The sequence below is a fragment of the Octopus bimaculoides genome, chromosome 21 (genome assembly GCF_046866305.1).
Source record: "Octopus bimaculoides isolate indiv1 chromosome 21, ASM4686630v1, whole genome shotgun sequence".
NCBI classification, from domain to species: domain Eukaryota; kingdom Metazoa; phylum Mollusca; class Cephalopoda; order Octopoda; family Octopodidae; genus Octopus; species Octopus bimaculoides.
The window spans coordinates 31,185,304-31,208,353 of record NC_142948.1 but is presented as its reverse complement, the minus strand read 5'-3'; the positions used below and the strand labels follow the sequence as shown (position 1 = coordinate 31,208,353).

The following is a 23,050-nucleotide window of genomic DNA, read 5'->3' as shown; positions in this document are numbered from 1 at the left end:
GGTAACATCGAGATGGTGCCTATTGTAAAGAAATGCCAAATAATTATTAAAGCCTAAAGTAAACAAGACTGGATGGATAGAGATCGGGAAAAGACTCCTCTTAAAACCGCAGGTAACAGAGCAATTTGACAAGATTTGTTCGATCTAATAATAAAAAAAAAAGGTGGAGCTTATTTACTATAATAGTTACTTCTACATTCCATATGAAGCGAAATGAAAAACACGCATGGGATCCGTGAATAAGAAGATTTACTAGAAGGCTCTCTTGTATCGAACTAATCCAAGGTAAAAACAAGAAGATTCGCTTGGGGTTTCTCGCATCAGACGAAAAGAATGGGAACTCCAAAGAAATGGAAAAAGAACTTTATTATTTCTTTATCTGCTCAGAAGTCGAGAATTCAAATCTGTTTTCAAAATTACGGTTTGTTTCAGAGCTGTATGTTATCCATTATATTAGTTATGTTCATCAAGTTGTCAGAGACTAATATTAGAATTTCTGAGGAAATATACAACAGTGCCTCGAAAGAAGGGACCGAAACCAGTATAGCTAATAGTTAGTGATTATTTGACATTATCGATCGATTTAGTGTGATTTAAATCGATCAGAACGTCATTGAAGTATGGTCTATGTGTCGCATGAAATGGATGTGTCTGTCAGCATTCGATCAGTTCTATCCAGTACCGACAACTCAACCGACGACAAACGACAGTCTCCTTGTGAGCAGTTCCCACAAAATCTTTGACAAGGAATTTTGTAGGGGTTATGGGAATAAAATTATCAGTAGCATCCTTTCTGGCCCACTCTTGGTCTATTTGCCACATACGATAGAGGGTTTCCAATAACGTACAAGACTGACATACAAATAAAGCTTGTAGGATAGGCAATCAAAACTCGGTGATTTAACTCTCGAAAAGAAAACAGCTATTGTACTTCAATTGATATTATCTGTTTTCGCAGCCCATTACCTTTTCCCATGAGAGTCGTGACAAGCATTCGATGCAAGCATTGAAGCCCAACATCTCCAAGATATCGATTCATCCGAACTATTGAATAAACGGAATGGAAAGACTGCACACATTTGTCTGGAGTCAGTTAGCATAAACAATTCGGGACCCGCCAAGGAAGGCAATGTGGATCTTTTATACTACACATCCCGAAAAAGAATAGGAAAAAGAAGAGTACTTTGAGGACAAAATAACCCAGGCAAGGTAAGCAGCTCCTCCCATTTTGTTTATCTGTCTATTTATTCAGTTTTTGTTATTGTTTGTCCAAGTCAGTCGTGATTGTATGGACCAAAGCTCAAAGATATGTCAGCCATAACAATTTTTTTTCCAGATATTGCGTATCCTGCATTACATGGAGTGGATTTTACATTCTAGTGTTTAAACAGGGCCTCAGTAATACATATTCGTACTAGCAGGGAAAAATCTGGACGGAGAAACTCTTAAGTTATCAAATTTCATTTTATTAAAGCTCGGCTGCACGGCATATCGTAGTTTACCGTAATCATGGCACGCATTACAATTTACTACACGTATGTTTTCGACTGGGAAGTTTGCTTTTATACAACGAAAGAAATCCAACACATGTACACACACACACACACACACACACACACACACACACACACACACACACACGCAAACACCCGCACATTGACACATACAGAAACACGCACATACATATACACATACCTAGACTGAACGAACCTAAATATATATTATATTCTTACAATTTTTTGTTACTTGTTTAATTCCTTAGATTGCCGATGCATCCTCTGTAAGGGTTTTCAATCGAACTTATCGGTCCACTACTTATTTCATTGAGTAGCTGAAGTATTTGCCATACTATAGTTTTTATTACCTGACAACAAATAAAAAATTCCCGGACACACAAGTACACGCACCTGGACGCACACAAATCTCTTTATCTCTCTTGATGCACACACACACACACACACACATATATATATATATATATATATATATATATATATATATATATATATATATATATATATATGCGTATGTGTAAACATCAGTATATATATATATATATATATATATATATATATATATATATATAAATACAAAATGGGACAAGAACGCAAAACCAGCCTTTCTTCCTTCATCCTTTCTTTCTTATATATATATAAAGATCCTCTTCGGTCATGAATGGCAGGGGATTGCACCTAGAAAGTTATCCTTCAAGGCACAAGTCCAGGCAAGGTTGTTTATGGAAGCCCAACAGTCACCCATGAATAATAGCCTCCTCTCTCCACCGCACCGATGTTATCCAGGAGAATGGCAAAGGACGTTGCAACTCATTTCTAAAGCTGAGTGAACAGGAGTAACGTGAATTAACATGTCTTGCTCAATATCACAAGACACAGCTCGGTCTGGGAATCGAACTCCCTACCTTATGATTGCGAGCCAGACGCTTTAGCCACTAAGCCATGCGCCTTCACATGAATAAAAGTTGACCTCCAAAGAATTTAAACTTAGACCGTAATGACGGATGAAATGCCGTGCTGAGGATTCTTTTCTACACTAGACACAAGGCCCTAAATTTTTGAGGAGGCGGCCAGTCGATTAGAACGACTCCAGTACACAACTGGTACTTAAGTTATTGACCCCGAAAGGATGAAAGGTAAAGTCGACCTCGGCGGAATTTGAACTCAGAACGTAAAGACAAACGAAATACCGCTAAGCATTTCGCCCGGCGTGCTGACGTTTCTGCCAGCTCGCCATCGCCTAATAGTGATACATAGGTAAATAGATACACACATATACATGCTAATACACACAAGCATATATAGAAATGAGATACTTGAAATATGAGACATGAAATATGATATCCCTGAAAATCAATACGTACATACATACATGCATCTCACTCTCTTACTCTACTTTCATTTCCCCCATCCTTCCGCTCCCTCATTATTTGCTCCTTCTCTCTTTCTCAGTCAATCATTCCCTCTAACATTCACGTACTCTCATTACTAAACTTCCGGACTTGATCATTTAGCAGTATAAGAAAACCTCAGTAGGTCGTAAATCATTCTGCAGAAAGTTTTTCTTTGCGCAGTTCGTACTCCAAGCAGTGAATTGTTTCTTATTTCATTCCCACATTTTTTTCTTTAACACAAAATCTTTGAATAACAACAAAAATGAATCAAGAAAGAATAAAAGCTGGTAAAGCAGCGGCACAAGTGAGACGAAGGAGAAGACCTGGCAGGGAAGGCATTCGTATACCGGCTCCTTTCTATTCAGCTCCAGCGGTCTTTCCCACTGGAGCGGTAGCAGAGCATGGTCAAAAACAGGTTGCTGACATGAAAAATAAGGGCGAAAAAGAAAAGAAAGAGATGCAATCTTTGAATTCAAAACTTGCCGACCTCATTGAAAAAATACGTGTCGTAGATGCTGAGAACAAACATCTGAAAAGTCAATTGGAAGTTAAGATTGATTTTAATTGTGATGAAATGAAGAAATTATACGAAGATCAACTGGATGACTTGAAAGCGCGCCAGGTAGAAAGTGATAAGAAACTTTCAGAAATACAATCCAAAAATGAATCGCTTGAAGAATTAGTTGAAGATTTGAGTGAACAGTGAGTGAAATTTGCTTTTAATGTTTAATTTCTGTGCTTCTTTATTGTAGTTATTAAACTTCTACTCATCATAAACATTCATCTTAAAGGTTCGGTCAATTTCGCTTTATTACGCTACTCTAATCTACTTTTAATTCTCTTTCTCCACATTGTCCCTTAACCTATATTCTCCTGAATTTTTAATTTTTTTAATTCAATTTGAACGAAACTTAATAGTTATATTTTATATGTCGCACAGACACCTTACAGAAAACATGACCGATAAAAGATGTTTCGTTTTTGAAATAATGTGTGTGCCATATATGGAACGCTAGTATAATACAGTTTAAGTAATTTGTATTGAATACACGAATGAAAGGAAATGTTCACAATACAATCACAGACCAATATCTTTGCACAAATGATTGTTTTATCACTCTGTCACACAGGGTGACAGGTATATACAGCATAGAGTTACAAGCTACTGTCTAATTGAAAACATATAGATCATTGTTTTTATACCAACATTAGCTTATTTCGTGTGCTGTGATGCATGCCAAGCGTAGTCCTACATTGTACTTTCAGTATTGCATTAAAGGTCTCGCAACACAGTTATCTTCCATACGTCTTCGTCTTTTACCATTAGTTTTTCTTTGTTTTTCAACCAAATGATCTTGACCATCGAAACGCATATCGATTCCTCCAGGCATTCTGCTTGGTTTTCTTCCACGTCCTTTGGGCTTATATTGAAATCTTTTCAAATAGGACATAACTATCTCCTTTTTAAACGCAAGCTGTCTTATACTTGATCCACATGTTTTATGAATGTGCTAAGCATTTTGAATAGCGGCATCCAGCAATCAAGTAAAAATGCTAAATCACCACTTTTTGCCACGTATACTCACACGATACGCGTTTATGTTCTGATGCATAGGATCAGTGCACCCCCTTGGAAATATCGTCGCGTTAATTGCGTTAAGAATACGCTTACTCTCTTTTTTTGACATGTGCTCCAACTGTTAACAAATTCTCTTGGCTGATCACTATAGTGGGTTGACACCAGTATTACAGCAGCATTATCTAGCTATTGAATAATACTGAATGTTGTCTTTTCTTGTTTATTTTCAACTGAGTATGTCTCCAACGGAGATGCAGTGTTTTACTTTCTAATAATGCCTTCAACACATTGTTATTGGACTCAGCGTTGTTGCAAAATGCATCTGTGAAAATCATTGAAAATGGATTTCGTAAAGAAATAAAAAGTTTGAAAGTTGTTCAAGCGAGCATTTTAAATTTAAAGTTACTAGTTTCTGAATTAGTGACATCTCTAGCACTTGTGATAAGTTCCAATCACATAGGAATTAAGCAAATGCGACATTAATATAATCCGCGTAAACGCAGATCACTCTCGTCCCCAGATAGAAATTTCGATTTCTATTTATAACACAGTAGATAGTTCTTATAGATGTTCTTTGCCACTATTTCTAGAAGCACATACGACCACGAAGAGGCTCATCTTTGTCTCTCCTCTACTGGTCCCGTCACCGATATATATAGTTTTGCTTCTATACATTAAGTCCCGATGAAGGCTGCAGTATATCGGAGAGGTCAGATAACATCTGATCCTCTTTCTATCCTGTCAAAACTATCTAAAGTTAAGTTTCTCATGTTCAGAATAAACAAAGAAACAAATAAATTGAATAAGAAACGCTGGTGTTTGTGTTGATCGTTTGGTATTTTGGTATTTTTCTGTATAATTCTATGATAATGCTGGTACTATTTTATTAAAACATAAAATAATGTTTCATCATTAGAATGTTTGCCAATCCTTCCAGCCTGTACCTAGGATAAATAAATATTCCTCAGCAAAACCATTTCACAATTTTTCTGTCAGATTGTCCCAAGTGCAGAACGAGAGAGACAAACTACAAGTCGATGTTGATGGATTACACGATGAAGCTGCCAGCCTCATTGCAGACACCGAAACATGCAGAAGGAGAGCAGGTGAACTGGAGAAACAACTTGGTAACTGCAAGGATAGAAGTGGCATTCTTAACGACCAAATGACTGAACTTAGAGCAGTATGTTATAATACTTTGAAATCGTAATTTCTCTCATTCTCACTTTCTCTCTCTATCTCTCTCTCTCTCTCACTCTCTCTCTCTTTTTCTTTCTCTCTCTCTCTTTCTCTCTCTCTCTCTCTCAAAATAAAAGTGCATTGTGTTACGTGAATAATATACATATATATATATAAATATACACACACATACATATATGTACATATATATATATATGTACATATATACATATATATATTATATATATATATATATATATATATATATATATATATATATATATATATGTATGTGTGTGTGTGTGTGTGTGTGTGTATATAAACAAACACACATATACACATACATAGGCACACACACATATTATATATTGTATATTCCCGGTCTACAATGCTAACAAGTAATTTACTGCTATTAGATTACAGCAGCGAACAAGATTTTAAAAGTAATTTTGATAAATCCTATTTAATAATAATGATAGAAAATAATATCTAAGATGAAGGCAATCAGAAGTGAAAGTAAGTTAGTTTTGAGATGTAGAAATATAGAGCCAAGTCAGTCATTAGAGAGTAGCAACATCAATAATATGTAAAGAATAGATAGGACATAAGATATAAATATAATAAACTGGAATGCAAAATATCAATGAGAAATTAAATATTTTTACAAACAGCAGAATAAAATCTCATACATTATCAACTTCAAATGTGGGATCAAATTGTTACACTGTTTGAATACAAAACATGACGATCACGTTGAAAGTGCTTTTTATTCTGTTAGCTCCATGAGGGCTGAAATGAGACAACCAACAATCATATAAATTGATCGTCTTCTGTTCAAACATAAACGTTGTGAATTATATAACGAATATGTTTATACGTCACACAAGCATCCCATTTTAAATTCCGTTTTTCTGAGATGGTTCTTTCAATCTGTAAAAAACATCTCTGACAGAATTTGTAAAAATCACTTTTAATAGGAAAATAAATATTGTGCCCATAGCAGAAACTGACAAAGTAAACTCGACAAAGTTAATACAACTGTAATGAATAAGACATTGCTATCTATCATATTAAGGATAATCATCCTGAATATATCCCGCAATTTTGTTTATGATTCCAACTTCAATTCTCTTATTTTTGTACCTTATCTGAGACGAATTATTGATGCTTATGCAAAAAAAAAAAAATAATGACGAAAATATTTGTATTGTTTGTCTTTTCAGAAATTAGAAAACGAAACTATTCAAAGATTGGAGTCCGATAAGCGTAACGAGGCACTGGAAGACGAACTTGATTTCAATATCGATCTCCATAAAGCTGTAATGTTGCTTTTATTTGTTACCCTTTCTTGTTATTCCCTTGCAGGATAATTGCCATGAAGTTTTTAATTATTTCCTAATTATAAATCCTACACTGCGATTTTAGGCTTTCTTGAATCAGATTCCTTCACTTTCGCCATCATAATTAAAGAATCACTACTTCTCAAGTGATCAGTTAAATTTATCTATCAACTACAGTGTCAGTGGATCGAACCGTGATACAGAATCTTCAGTTACTTATGGATTGATCACTTATCTGTTACTAGGATACTTATTTCTCAATTAAACCATTACTCATATCTGAATAGCAGAAAATTCTCAGAAAAAACTCTCCTGAGGTAAGTGTTTCGGCCACTAACATCTTATACATCAAGCTGGATAGACCACAGCCAGGTCATGGGTGCTATTCAGCAGACACTTTTTTGCCACTTGGCTATCGGAGAGAGACTTTTGCAGCTAAACCTTTTGAAGAATTTATCTAGTTGTAACGCTTCCCCGTTGGTTCAGCTTCCAAACTTATACTTAAATAAGAAATAATGTTGGTTATCATTGCAGTGGTGAAACGTCAACGCTATGACAATCACTCCCTTAGATTTATTTCTCTTAGCGTAAAATGCAAAAATATCACCTTCGAACGGCATGAATGCTGCTTTTGTTCCTTCTCGACCAGATTCAGCCGGGACACGTCTCCGTTGATACAGATATTGTCTTTAGGGCTTTGATCTTGTTCTTTTCAGGGAACATGATATATAACAATATGTAGACACCATTAACTGCTCTAAGAAGCAGTAATATTCATTTCATTGAATTACTGTGCTGATTTTAATTTCCTTGCAACAATGTTCGGAATTTAGTAGGAGAATGTACTTTGACACGACGATGAAAGTGTTTAATGTTAACAGCATTCTAAATATATACCAGTATGTTGTGGAAGGAATCCGACTGCCCCTCAAGTAACTAATAATTGGACTGACTCATTGCCATAAAACAAAGAACTGTGAACGATTGACTGTTCAGGTTGGTAAGTAGTTTACTGTGAGCCGTTGATATAGACCACTGAATCTCGTGTAATATTAATAGTAGTGTATCGTCCCTTGCCAGGTGATATTTGTTTCGATAAAACAATATTTTATCGAAAATTTTCAGTGAAAGGAGTTCTATGTTCAATACCCGCTGGCAATGTTTAAATTGAGTCACTGTGTTGTTTTAATTACTATTTGTAGGAGATCAAAGAATATGAGGCACTGATAGCAAAACTAAAGAAGCAGTGCAATCTTCAACAAGTAAAGGAATCCGACGTTGGAAATACAGTTGCTGCTTTAGGTGTCGAATACGAAAACAAGTTGCAAACAGCTATTGCTGATTTGCAACGTCGACATGCAGATGAGGTAAAGATATTTTTGAAAGCTAAAAGATAAATATATTTATATGATTTAAAAGTGTTGGAAATTTAACCTTATTAATTGTGTTTGTTCAACTGCTATGTTATTTGGAAATACATTCATCTTATATAAATCCATAGAAAAATTGTTTCGATCAAAATATTTTAAGAATTTTAGCTACTATTCTATAGTCGCGTAGAAGAGTCACGGGCAGAATGTAGACATATTTCTTCTTCTTCTTCTTCTTCTTCTTCTTCTTCTTCTTCTTCTTCTTCTTCTTCTTCTTCTTCTTCTTCTTCTTCTTCTTCTTCTTCTTCTTCTTCTTCTTCTTCTTCTTCTTCTTCTTCTTCTTCTTCTTCTTCTTCTTCTTCTTCTTCTTCTTCTTCTTATTAGGATTACTGCAAAAATCAGCTGGATAGGTTACTCTTAAAGAATTTTCATCTCTTTTATTACAAAAAAATTCCAAAATTTCCCAGTCTCTGAAGGCAGCCTCTGGAGAAACTTTACAGGGCACATCCAACCCGCTTGCAGAACGATGAAAGTGTCCTGCACAACACATATTCAGTCTCCAGAATTGCACAGTTGCAGAAAGAATTATGTTGTGTAACTGCGATGGACAAGCAGTTTTATTATGGTGGCTATGGGGAAAGAGGTTGCATATACAACGGACAAATTTGAATGGACTAAGGACAGATATTATTGTTTTCAGGCAAGCCGTCATCTTCTTTCAGATCATTTGGAGAGGGAAATGGTAGCGAGTAGAAAAACAGTTCCTGTAATTCTTACTCGTCATGCTTATTTTTTCATTATCTACTTACTTTTTCACAATCCAAGTATTTGTAACTTATCCCCGTAATGCTATTTCAGCTACAGCAATGTGAAAAATAAATAAAATATAATACTTATTATTTTATTATCTCCACAGATAAAGATGATGAAGGCAGGTATGAAGTCAATAGATGTTATAGACGGGGGTAAGAAAAAAGATTTGCGTGCGGAACAGAGCGGTATGGCGGCTAAAATGAGCGAATATGAAACTGAGGTAAGGAAAATTACATAAATCAATCAATCAAACCATCACTCAATATATTTATATATTCACATATATATACATGCATGTTATATATATATATGTGTGTGTGTGTGTGTGTGTGTGTGTGTGTGTGTGTGTACGTGCGTGTGCGTGTGCGTGTGTGAGCATGCGTGAGTGTGTGTATGTATGCGTGTATTATTAAAAGGAGGTGTGAGCAGTGGATATATTTATATAAGCACTTGATATCCATAGGATTTTGAAGCGTACCATCGAAAGCCTGATTATTGCTGCACAAAACCAGGCTCTCGCTACCAGTTCAGTGAAGCATAACATCTATAAAACTTCTGACACCCAGAAATGCAGACTCTGTGGAAAGAGTGTGGAAAATGTGACCCACTTGGTAAGTGGATGTGAGAGCCTTGCACTAAAAGAATACAAGCGTCGTCACGATAAAACGTGTGTGTATCTTCATTGGCTCTTATGCCGTAAACACCAATATGAAGTAACAGAGAACTGGTACGAGCATGTACCAAGTAAAGTTTTACAGGAGGATGGAAAAGTAACGATACTCTGGGACTATGATTTTCAGACGGATCGTGTAATCGAACACCGTCGGCGGGATATTGTCATATTGAGTAAGAGAGACAAATATTGTCAGATCATTGATGTAACCATAGCAAATGATATGAATGTTGTGAGTAAAGAAGTTGAAAAAATCACCAAGTACTCCGAATTGAAAGTGGAAATGGCAAGACTGTATGGGATGCGAGAGGGTAATGTAAAAGTGATACAAGTGGTGATCGGAGCGTTTGGTTCAATCCCATTGAAACTTCAAGACTTCTTAAGGCAACTGGAAAGCCCATGCATGATTGATGTCTTACAAAAAGCAGCCTTATTGGACACAGCGCACATCTTAAGGAAAGTATTTTCTGTCTGAGGTCCTTGTTGTGGCTTGACAGATGACTAAAGACTCCGGTGCATGTTTATCTACAATGTGTTACGAAGGAATAATAATGAAAATAAGGATAAAAACATTCCACGAATAAATGGCAGACTGTGCTACAGCTCCAAACAAAAGAGGGACTCATAAAAACCAAATCCATCCCCATTAGAACAGGAATATTCCAGGGAGACACTTTTCTGCTTGGCACTGACACCTTTATCTGACATGCTAAACAGAACTGGATCTGGATACAGCTGTTACGGCAAAACAATCGGCCATCTCTTATATACGGATGATATAAAACTGTACGCTACAAATGATAAGCAGTTGGAAACATTACTACAGACAGTACATGGATTTACCAAAGAAATAAACTTGAAATTTGGCTTAGAAAAACGTGCCAAAGCAACCTTGAAAAGAGGAAAACTCGGTAAGTGTAGCAATATCACACTAGATAAAGCAAATAAAATAAGAGAATTAGACGAAAGCCAGACGTACAAATACTTAGGAATCAATGAACTATATACGATACAACACACACACACATGAGAGAGAAGACAAGAAAAGAATACTATAGACGAGCTAGATTAATACTGAAAACAGAGGTCAATGCAAACAACAAGATAATAGGTGTCAACACTAGCTGTCCCAGTTATAAGTTACTGTTACAATATTTTTAAATGAACTAATCAAAATAAACAGGAAAGCAAGAAAAATGATGACGGGATTTAGACCCGAAATCTGACATAGAAAGGTTATATATACAACGTATCGAAGGTGATAGAGTCCTTATACAACTAGAAAATTATTACAAAATAAGCGCCATAGGACTACAGAAATATCTACTTCAGAAGCAAGGAAAACTAATCAAAATAACTACAAAACACGAAGAAAAAAAAAAAAAACTATTTCCAGTCTTTAAGGAAGCTGACAAATACAAAGAAGTCATAACAACTATGAAGAAAAAGAAGAAACAACAAAAGCTGTAAAACAACTGAAATCCAAACAAAAACTGGAACAGCAACAGATCATGATAAAACGATGGCAAGAAAAGCCTGAGATCATGTTGAAAGGGTGTTCGACCGTACAGTGTTACCCTTATTGGGGACACAACCAAAGACCATCAGTTTGGGAAAATTGATTTTCATGATACTTGAGACGTTACATGGATTGTAGGTAAACCACCTCGTCCTGACATAAGTGTTTTTCATCTGAGAACTAGATTCTCCTCGGCTCATTCAGGTCCTGCTTCATGGTGGTGGCTTCAAAACCGATCTCCATCGAGAGCCCGAATTTCCTTACTTTGGTCTTCCGTCAACTTTTACTGCAGTTGTTGGATAAGTTCTGGCGTGCAGACGCAGTTAGAACGCTTACTGTGTCACTTGTTGCTAGCCACGGCTTAGTAGTCTCTGTTGCAGCAGTCCATGTCACATCTTACAACCTTAACAGTGTTCACATAACATTGAGCAGCAATCTTAATGTCGGTATTTTGACATCTGGTGCGTAGCATCATGATACTGATAAGTGTTTTCCAATATTCAGATGGTGTCCAGTCTTCTATGTCAGCTAACATTTTCTCAACTACAATTTTCATCTTTATGCTCTCTAACACCGTGGACATTTCACCAATACATCAAGCATTTCCTGAAGTCATAAAATATTGTGAAATTTATACCGAACATCCTGTAAATATACGTTTAAGAATTATGTTTTGATAGTTTTTTCGTAGATGTTGATTGTACTCTTTGACTTGTCTTTATAGGTAGCAAATTTGAAAAGAAAAATTAAGCTTCTAGAATCCGAGTTGGAGGATAGTGAAAACAAACGTGCAACTGAAGGTGATAATTACCGGACCGAAATTATTAATTTGCGTATGGAGTTGGAAGCAATGTTGAAGGAATTGCAAGACCTGATGGATGCTAAACTGTCTCTTGAACTGGAAATTTCAGCATATCGCGCACTTCTTGAAGGAGAAGAGAGCAGGTAAATGATAAATAGTTAACTTTAGATAATAACATTCTAAAAATCTTTCCATCCTTCTGTGGATTCTCACTGCTGATGGAGTTGCAGAGAGCACTTATGGGACAATAGGCACAACAAACGCGGCAGAAGTCATCCTTTAGATTTGAACACAGACGAGGGAAAGAATGAGAGAAAAGATGAGAGAGGGGGGGGAGAGACAGGGAAAGGAAGAGAGGGAGGAGGACGCAGAGAGGGAGAAAGCAGGACATGTAAAAGAAGACAGAAGAGTCGATAGTAGTAATGTGCTATTTTATTTGTCCCAAAACTTTAATTTGACATTGGCAAAATTTGAATTCAGACAGCAAAAAGGTGGAACAAATATTGCAACGTTGGTGTCTAGTTGACCATTAGTTGATTATATTTCGTTAGGTGCACGCAGAACGCTTAGATTCCGAAGGGAGGAAATATTCTCAGATGGCGAAAAGCAACAACGATAAGATAATTCATATTGAAGATTGAATTACCCTATTGCTTGGAATCTTGTTATTTTGCTTGCACCACACGAATGATGTCTGCTAGGCAGGCATCGTCACTCATCAGGAAATAATTTGTTTGCTGGTTTCTATAAGAAAAGGAGGAGATATTTTCTGATGACAAAATCTGTAGTGATCAGCTGTTCCCGTTCGATTCTGCTAGAATATATGAAAAATAAATGCATACGATATGGTTTGGATTCTCGCCATCCTGTGTACACCTCACGAAGCAATAGATTGTGTATTCCTAAATGCAAAACTGGATGGTGGAAATACATTTGTATGGGATTGGTGTGGGGGCAAAGAATATAAAACAAAGCAAAATCTACAAACATTATTTTCTCCTCCACACACTAGTTGTTATAACTGCATAGCAAACAACACCCACACTTTCCCCGCCCATCTCTCCATTACCATCACAAAAGATTTACACATTCTGAACAAATCGAAATCACACTCATACACTTCAAAAGATCCTAGAGGTACAACTTTAAAAATCATCAACAAAGGGCGCAGTATATTATTCAACAACACTACCGATCATACTACAATGCCACTAACAACTACTCTAGACACAGGAAATATGTACATTAATACGTAATTATACACACACACAACAACAACAACAATAACACGCATCGCATAACCCCCCCCCCCCCAAAAAAAGAATTTGACTGAATTTGTTTACACTTATTAAACACTGATATTTGATATTTTGAATTTCGCATACCACAAGCGACCGGTGAGTGGGGAGTGAAAACATCGTCTGCTATGTTTGTTAGTAAAATAGCAAAACTTAAATCCTTTCACCTGCTACACTACCATGCAACAAACGCATATTCAACGATGTAAACCGACCCACAAAATGCCGAGATCAGCCTCGTCACCGCAGACTTTTGCTGTTTAGGCTAAACTGAGGTTGAACACCATTTCCAACAGTAACGAATATTAAACAATCTTTCTTTTGGAGAACATTTTTCATTATATTTACATATTAACCTGCAATATTTATTGTAATTACATGAAGCATATTTTAATTTTACAGGAAGGATATGAAATCAGTTGTAACTGCTGCTGGTGGATTTCAAACTGAGGCTGAGTCGGCACTCGCGAACGCTCTAGCAGGATCAAGTGAGTTGTATTTGTTTTTTTCCATCACTTGTGCGTATGTGTGTATGTACGTGAGTATATATTTGCATATATATTCATTTGTACATATATGCATATTTGTATACAGGGTGAGGACGGTATTTGAGGATACATACATTCTTAGTCATTATTTTATTTGACTATTTTTTTTTTATTGAACTTCTATTTCAGAAATCAGCAATGGCAGGCCCTATTCTTACTAATGAAATGAAAAGAGCATGCTGTGGTTGTGGCTTTGAAGGCTAAGCATGGTGATGAAAAAATTTCTCGTTCTCTGAAAGTTGCAAGATCTTTTGTCCGCAAGATTCGGTATGAATTAGAGAAAAATGATGGAAGCCTATTACCTGCATCAAAACGTAAAAACGTTCTAAACGATCTGATTCTATCACGACACTTGAATTTATTCAAGAAGTTAAGAAAAATATTGAAGACAATCCTGGAAAATAAATGAGGTCAATTGCAAAAAAATTTCGTGTGTGTCAGAAAAAAAAAAGACAATCGGAAATGTGCATGAAGACATCAGATACAAATCGTACATGATGAGGTGAAGTAAATTCATGCCAGAAAAGAAAAACAAAAAACAAAAAACAAAAAACAAAAACAAAAAAACAAAAGAAAACAAAAGAAAACCGTTTAATCAGATCCAACAGTCTTTTGAACAAACTTTCTGAGACGAGAAAAACTTTGGCCAGGACCAGAGAACTACCAGAAGAACTAACAGATGACTATGTGCAGGCTCTTCTGAGGCTGCAAGTGTAATGCACATAAAATTTCCTGCAAGTGTCATAGTTTAGGGTTTTGTGAGAAATGAAGGACATGTGACTCCTCCTCACTTTTTTCCACAAGGTCTTAGGGTGAATGTTGCTGCGTATACTGAGGTTCTGAATGAAGTGGTTAATCCTTGGATCAACAGTGTATGCACTGGAAGGCCATAGGTCTTCCAACAAGATTCTATACCATCATACAAGGCTCAGTTGACACTAGAATGGATGGCCGACAATTTGCATGATAACATCACCCCAACATTTGGCCTCCTAATTCTCCAGATGTCAATCCATTGCACTACTATATATAGAGGATCGTTGAGAAAAATGTCAATGGACACTCCCATAGTGCCAAAGATTCTTTGAAAGATGCCATAGTTCGACTCATGTCCGATATGAACAAGGACCACTTAACACGAGCTTGTAAACAATTTCGACCGCGCGTAGATGTAGTTATCGATGCTTATAGTGGTGTCATTGTGTCATATTCTTGAATTGATAATTTAGCTTTATCTTTATGTTATTTTTTAAAAATACCTTTTTATGTTATTATATAAGATTTTCTTTAAAGCCATAAATGTGTCCTCAAATACCGTCCGCACCCTGTATGTATATATATATATATATATATATATATATATATATATATATATATATATATATATATATATATACTAATATATCTGTTTGTTCTCTATACCACCTGTCTTTTGTTTTTCTTGTGAATTCTCCCTATATATATATATATATATATATATATAATATATATATATATATATATATATATATATCGTATATACATACATGCATAAATACATACATTCACACATATATACTGACATACAATACACACACACCACACACACATATATATATATATATACAAACAGCATGTTGCGACTGTGGCGTGGTGGGGATTTCTCTCTCAAAGCCAAACATATTTGTCATTTATATATCTACATGTATATGTCCGTATATATATATATGTATATGGATATATATATATGCATATATATATATATATATATATATATATATATATATATATATATATATATATATATATATATATATATATATACATACATACATACATGTATATATATATACGTATATATAATGCATATCTGTATGTATGCATACATGCATCAAATCATATAGAAGCATATACACATAAACTTATGTTTCTGTGCACACACATGCGCGCACACACACAGAGTCACACATATACATACATTAATAAATATTTTTATCTCTGAACATTTTTGCACCAGATAAAATTACCATGAGTCGCACGACGAGTGGGTTTGTGAGCATCGTTGAATTAGCAACTGATGGAACATACATTAAACTTGAAGACCTTGCTAAGTTTCCAAAGGTAAGTGTGTGCATGGGTTTCTGTTGGTTTATTAGTGCTCCTGATGGCCCTTTTATACCATTTTCTTATATATATATATATACACTTTGACAGCTAATAGTTTAACGACCACTAATATTTTTCTTTCCTCGCTTTGTACATAATTTTTGTAAGTTTCGTGTACGTAACAAGGTAGTTACTACTTAGCACCGCTGTTTGATAGAAACCGTAGCAAATCTTAATTCATCTCTACCTCTCTCTCTCTCTCTCTCTCTCTCTCTCTCTCTCTCTCTCTCTCTCTCTCTCTTCTCTCTCTCTCTCTCTCTCTCTCTCTCTCTCTCTCTCTCTCTCCCGCTCACATGCATACAGACACATACGAACATACATATATACGTACGTAAACATTGAAATATATTTTACCTCTGTAATATCTAATGGTTCATTGACTATCCATATAATTCATTGTCATCAGCATTCCTTTTCTTTTGTTTAATGTATATACTCTTTCTAATCATAGGGCGCATCAAACATAAAGAACTGGACACTGACCCAAACCCTGGAAAATGGCACGAGCTACACCCATAAATTTACCGATGGTAACGTGTTTAGTTCTGGCAAAATTGTCAAGGTAAGTTTGTGTTATTTTTTTTAATGTTAATTATTCTTATAACATATATTAACTAAATATCAGATATTATAGGCACTAATTTAAATCTATAAAAGAAATGGCGACACTGTGGCGAGAATGGAATATCGATTGCTGGGAGTCAGCATTCCGCATGACAATGTTGAGTAATATCAGGTGTATTGTTACAGATATATTAACTGTAATATTTTCCTTCCATTATTTTCGTCCAGAATAAATGGGGGTGAGAGAAGGAGAAGGAAGAAGGGATTCATTTACTTACCAATTGTGTTAGTAAACATGTTTCCAATTTGTGCATATATTAATTACATTAAAATCATTAGTAGTTACTTCCAAATGATATTTTTGAAGTTAATTTGAAGTGGATGCCACCTCTCTGACCACTGCAGTATCCACGGACAAGAAAACAATTGCTAATCATTCTGTCTATAGTCAAACATTTTAGAGTGGTGAACACAATGCCTTATGTTATTCGTTCCACCTCTTCTCATTCTCAGTTCAAATCCCGTTAATATCTACTTTACCTTTCAGCCCTTTGAGGTCGACAAATTATATAAAGTACCAGTTACATACTGAGGATGATAGCATTCGTAAACCATCTACTCACTAATCTTTCAAACTTTTTGCCTTTGCAGAATCGTTACGGTATCCGGAAAATACGCTTTGATACTTGTTTCCGGCTCTTTACTTCGCATTTTCAAATCCTGCCGCAGTCAACACTTCCGTCTGCCACTTCGAGTTTATAAAATAAAGTACAAGTGAAGAGCTGGAGTCCATGTGATCGACTAAACCTCGTGATCACATTTCTGATTTTTCTTGATGATGTTATAATTAATCCTTTTATATCTATCTTTAGATTTGGGGATCAAAACACGGTGCTGGGCAAGACGGCATCACATCTTCCGCTGTCGCTCAATGGGGAACAATGGTCATCCCATCGACAGTTACTTTGACAGACGACAAAGGCAAGGTAAGATGTCCTAATTTATTGTTTAGCACACATTTTCTTTCACACTTTTCTCCACTATAGCCCTTGAGTATATTTTTCTTTCTAGTGTCATGCACTTTGAGAGTTGATCTATGTAGTCATTTGTCTCCCTGATATACCATATTATATAAAATGTACAAATTTTATTTCTAGAGAACAGGCCACAATCAAATCTGTATTTGAAAAGCATACCAGTTCGATATGCATTTGATCAACAATCTTAATAAGCTTAGCGGCAGTTGGTAGTATTTAGTAAGGCTGATTCAGTTCACTGCTTTAAGTAACGTTTGGAATGTGATTTTAATACTGACAATTAATAAAAATATTTCATGACCTTGCTGCGTCGGGTTCAATAAAACGCTTCCTGTCGGCATGGCTTTGAGACAGACGTTATATCTTCCAATAGCAATGTTTTTCATACATTTAAACATAGCGACATAATTTGCTTCAGTACACAATAAAAATACTAGTTATATATGAAACGTCGAGTAACCGATAAACAGAACGTATTCTGATTCTCATTTGAGAGCAATCACACGAAGTTAAAACAGCCTATGAAATATTTCATTTTTAACTTTACGAGCACAAAAAAGAGAATTAATATATTGTGACTTCTGACTCTTGTGTAAAGTTTTATGATACACAGGCCAGAACGACTATTGTCGTTACACTACATGAAGGTGTTTAATCTTGTGGTGCCTCAACTCCTTAATAGGTCACGAATCTCCCAGTTTATTTATTAATTTCTCATTATTTTTCACTTTTCAGCAATGCGCAACAGTTGTGATCAAAATAAACTCATGAAAAACGTAATGTTGCAGCAAAGAAAATCCATTTTTGTTCCTGTTAGCACCAAGTTTCAGAAAATCTCTTTTTTTTAAAATTAAAATTTTAGTTAAAACATTAATTCTAAAGTAAACTTCTAAAAATATCAATTTTTCTGTTTTAATAATTTTTAATGATTCTCAAACATTTAAGATAATTATAGAAAATAAGACTAAATTCATTTTTCAATACAATATATTTTGCAACATTGCTAAATAATTATTCAAATATTAACAAACTCTTCAGCTTGATAACCTTCTGCAATCGTAATTTCAATAAAGATTATTATTCTACAAGTTACCTAGATAATATGATATCGATGCCCGGTGTGTTTTGCTTTCAAATGTTTTGTACTTTATGGTATTTTACATTACAAAATTTATGCTAAATTTATGCTGTATAAACATCGAGGAAGATATTTAACGATATCTTTTGAAAATATGATTAAATTTGTTTCCAGATTAGAGAACATTATTTCTTATTCTATTAACAACCTTGTAATTCTTAATTCGAGTCCAAGGACCATTTGACTAAATTGTACGGAAAAAGGGCAATAAAATCATATTAATACATATATTTTCGGATTAGTTATGTTATTTTTAACATCATCTCTTTCTAAATAGTCACATTGCGCAGCAATACACCAGTCTCAGCGTTCCTGCCACATTTGGAGTCCAGCTCGGAAGTCACTTTCCGTGAGTCGAGTACCTTCTGCGATTCGCTCTGGATCTTGACAACGGTGTTAGAACAGTGACCTTCGAACTGCATTTTCCTCTTGGAGAAGGGATGGAAGTTCGCAGGCACTAAAGCTGACGAATACGATAGGTGCGGAAGCGATATCATGTTGTGGTTCGGTGAAGAATCCATTTGTTCGTGTTCCACAACATTGGTCGCATTCACCGAATGTCTTCCCTGAAACGCATCAAGACGTCGCAGTAGAACTCTCGATTGACGGTCTGGTCCCGAGGGAAAAATTCTCCATGAATGATATTACATTACCGGGATGATACTCGTCGCAAGTCTCACAGATCTCTCATCGTTTTCCAGGGAGGTTTTCCTGCTTTTAAAGCGTCCGTACCACTCGAAACATTGCGTACGAACCATTGCTTCGACGCTGTAAGCTTGCCAAAGCATGCAAAATTTCATGTTGACTCTTCGTTTCAGCTACCTGTCCATGAAAGAATCGCAGACAGGATCATACACGCGCTTTCAAAAACACAAATTTCACAACTTGCGAAGTAAACACAGCAATCTCCCTCGGCACAGTGCTTCATGAAGGTCACTGCTAGCTCTCACTGCACATGCAACCGTGTGCTGCCGTCTTTTGGCGCGCAACTGCACTAATCCGTAGAACTTTTTCGTAGTCTCTCGTATATATGTATAGAGAGTATTATTTAATATTCTCTCTCACCATATATATATATATATATATATATATATATATATATATATATATATATATATATATATATATATATACTAGCTAATGCTACTATTACGGTCACTACTAGTTTTTCAAGTTTAGATGCAATTTCTACGACAAATTTGCCTATATATATATATATGTTACGTAAAATATATAGGATAGCGAGTTTCTTTTAGAAATTTCACTACCAGTGGTCTAGCATCTATAAAAAGTCAACAGACAACATATTCTCAATATAAAATAGTGTACATTTAAATACAAGAGAAGCTGCCTTCAACAGGCAGCTTTACATGCTAGAAGAAGCAGTCAAAACGACCAAAACCACATTTAAGAGCAATTCCGAAGGAAATGAAAAATAAAAACTTTTACCTTGTTATTTTTTTACGGTCGTACATAAATTTCAAATTTTATTTAGCAACTAAAATAATTTGCTAGGCGAAATTCTCATCAGCGACCCCAACATAACATTAACATATAATTAAGAGACAAATGACACGTGTCTCACCGTTATATATTATAATTTTTCAAATTCAACGCGTGTTTCAGCCGGTTGATAAAAATTTCACCTAGCAAATTATTTTATTTGCTAAATAAAATTCGAAACATAGGTACGACCGTAAAAAAATAACAAGGTAAAAGTTTTTATTGTTCATTTCCTTCGAAATTGCGCTTAAATGTGGTTTTGGTCGTTTTGACGGCTTGTTCTAGCATGTAAAACTGCCTGTTAAAGGCAGCTACCCTTGTGTTTAAATGTACCCTATTTTATATATATTAGGTTGACCTCGGGGGCTACTTGTAAAATGTTGCCCAATACAACCTGATGCATAGTCGACGTGCCGATATATATATATATATATATATATATATATATATATATATATATATATTGAAGAAAAGCAACAAAAATTCAATAGGTTATAGCAGTGCGTACGTTTCGTACAAACTTAATTTATTCATGTAGTGAGAACACTACATAAAATGTGCAATGAAAATGTACTCCTCAGCTGCATGATGGAATTACATTTTAGAAAGTCATTTTGTAGATGTGTGCAAAACACAAGAGTAAGAGAAGAAAAAATATCATCTTGACTGGGCTGCTATTCAACAGTCTAGTGAATCAAACAAGAATTTAATTTCTATATAATCTAATTGGAGGGGTAGTAGTAAATGTGGTTTTGGTCGTTTTGACGGCTTGTTCTAGCATGTAAAATTGCCTGTTTTATTCGTACTAGAATAGAAAAATCTGGACGGTGAAACCCTCAAGTTATGAAATCTAATTGTATTAAGTCTGAGGAGCACAGGCATGTCGTAGTTTACCTTTGCGTACCTTAATCATAGTGCACATTACAATTTACTACACGTACTTCTTCGACTAGAAAGTTTTATTTTTGTACAAAAACAAGTCCAACACATTTAAACACACACACACACACACACAGACACACAGACAGACAGACGCACACACACGCACACACACACACATACACACTCATACAAAGATAAACATATAGATGAACGTAAACACACCCGCATTGGGACACACACAGAAACACACACAAACATACACACACACGTCATACACACAGCACACACACACACACACACACACACACACACACACACACACACACACACACACATACATATTAATATAGACCTGGAATGAACGAACAAAATATATTCTTGTACCCTCGGAAAACTGATGTATCATCTGTAAGTGTTTTACATCAAACTTAACAACGTCTTATTTTAATGCGAAGCTAGAATTTTTGCCACTGTAGGTTTTTTTTTACTTGACAATAAACCAGACCGTCACGGACACGCAGTCACACACGAACAGGAACATACGCACACATGTCTAAATATATTTTTACAATCACGCATTTACACACACACACACACACACACACACACACACACACACACACACACACACACACATATATAATTATGTGTATTTCTTCTATCTTAATGAATAAAAATTCTTCTGATAGAATAAATGGGTTAATAGAAACCAATGTAGCAAAGAACACAAAATAACTGTGGTTTAGTTCCTGTTTTTAAGGCAGGAACTCTTTGAAATTTTGGGTATTTGAGTATATTTAAGAATTTAAGGATTGGAGAAAACGCATGTTATAATTGCATACTTTATTCCTACATATGTTTCAAAGGATTACAACCTGTGTGATCCATAGGGATCTTTGATATTAAAATTGTAACATTCTCATCAGGGAAAGCATGGGAATCATCTTAAACGTAAGACATTATGACCGATTATGAAAACAATAGATGGATAAGGTTATGACTTGATTCATTTGAAAAAAACCGTTAGAGAATTGGACGCTGCCGGATAGTGGGTTGGACAACACATACCAATCAATGTGTGAGAGTGTACATGCATACATATATATATATATATATATATATATATATATATATATATATATATATGTGTGTGTGTGTGTGTGTGTGTGTGTGTGTGTGTGTGTGTGTGTGTGTGTGCATATATGGGTACATAGGTATAGGTATCTGTAGACAAGTGTATATATATATATATAGTGACACATAGATATATATACTCTTTACTCTTTTACTCTTTTATTTGTTTCAGTCATTTGACTGCGGCCATGCTGGAGCACCGCCTTTAGTCGAGCAAATCGACCATGTGGTTGGTAAGCATACTACTTACCACAAAGCCACTCCTATATATATATGTACATACATGAGTACATAAGTATATCTGTTTATATGTATACATGTATACACACGCACACAAATATATATATATATATATATATATATATATATATATATATGTAGTGATACATAGATAAATAGATACACACACATATACTTATATTTACTTATGCATGCTAATGCACATAAACATACCGTAATATGAAACTTAAAACATATCTTTGAAATCAGAAAAAAAGAAAAATTTTTTTTAGTTTCTACCCCAAACAATAGATCTCACACTATTACTCCATTTTCACTTTTACTTCTCTTTCATCTCCCTCTTTCTTTTCCCCACCCCTCTTTCTCAATCATTCATTC

At 35.2% G+C, this 23,050-nt stretch overlaps 1 protein-coding gene across 3 annotated transcripts; it reads left to right on the top strand.

The window, feature by feature from the left end:
* Window positions 1-2,106: 2,106 nt before the first annotated feature.
* LOC106873800 (intermediate filament protein ifa-1-like) lies at window positions 2,107-19,143 on the top strand. Of its 3 annotated transcripts, XM_089339451.1 has the most exons (11): window positions 2,107-3,610; window positions 5,484-5,670; window positions 6,890-6,985; window positions 8,209-8,373; window positions 9,293-9,409; window positions 12,106-12,326; window positions 13,884-13,969; window positions 16,026-16,129; window positions 16,626-16,736; window positions 17,611-17,724; window positions 18,511-19,143. In XM_089339451.1, exons 1-11 carry the CDS (start codon window positions 3,171-3,173, stop codon window positions 18,544-18,546), a joined length of 1,677 nt encoding a protein of 558 aa, XP_089195577.1. In that variant the 5' UTR covers window positions 2,107-3,170; the 3' UTR covers window positions 18,547-19,143. The 3 variants fall into 3 exon arrangements, with proteins under 3 accessions (XP_089195577.1, XP_089195576.1, XP_089195578.1); XM_089339450.1 differs by having other exon boundaries at window positions 17,611-19,143; XM_089339452.1 differs by lacking the exons at window positions 16,026-16,129; window positions 16,626-16,736; window positions 17,611-17,724; window positions 18,511-19,143 and adding an exon at window positions 14,159-15,350.
* Window positions 19,144-23,050: the final 3,907 nt, after the last annotated feature.

Bases quoted from the DNA above. Each gene is read 5' to 3' on its own strand.
- LOC106873800 (XM_089339450.1), top strand. From the start codon at position 3,171: ATGAATCAAGAAAGAATAAAAGCTGGTAAAGCAGCGGCACAAGTGAGA. The intron at 5,671-6,889 runs GTATGTTATAAT...TTGTCTTTTCAG, and splicing joins AAATGACTGAACTTAGAGCA to AAATTAGAAAACGAAACTAT. The intron at 16,130-16,625 runs GTAAGTGTGTGC...TTCTAATCATAG, and splicing joins ACCTTGCTAAGTTTCCAAAG to GGCGCATCAAACATAAAGAA.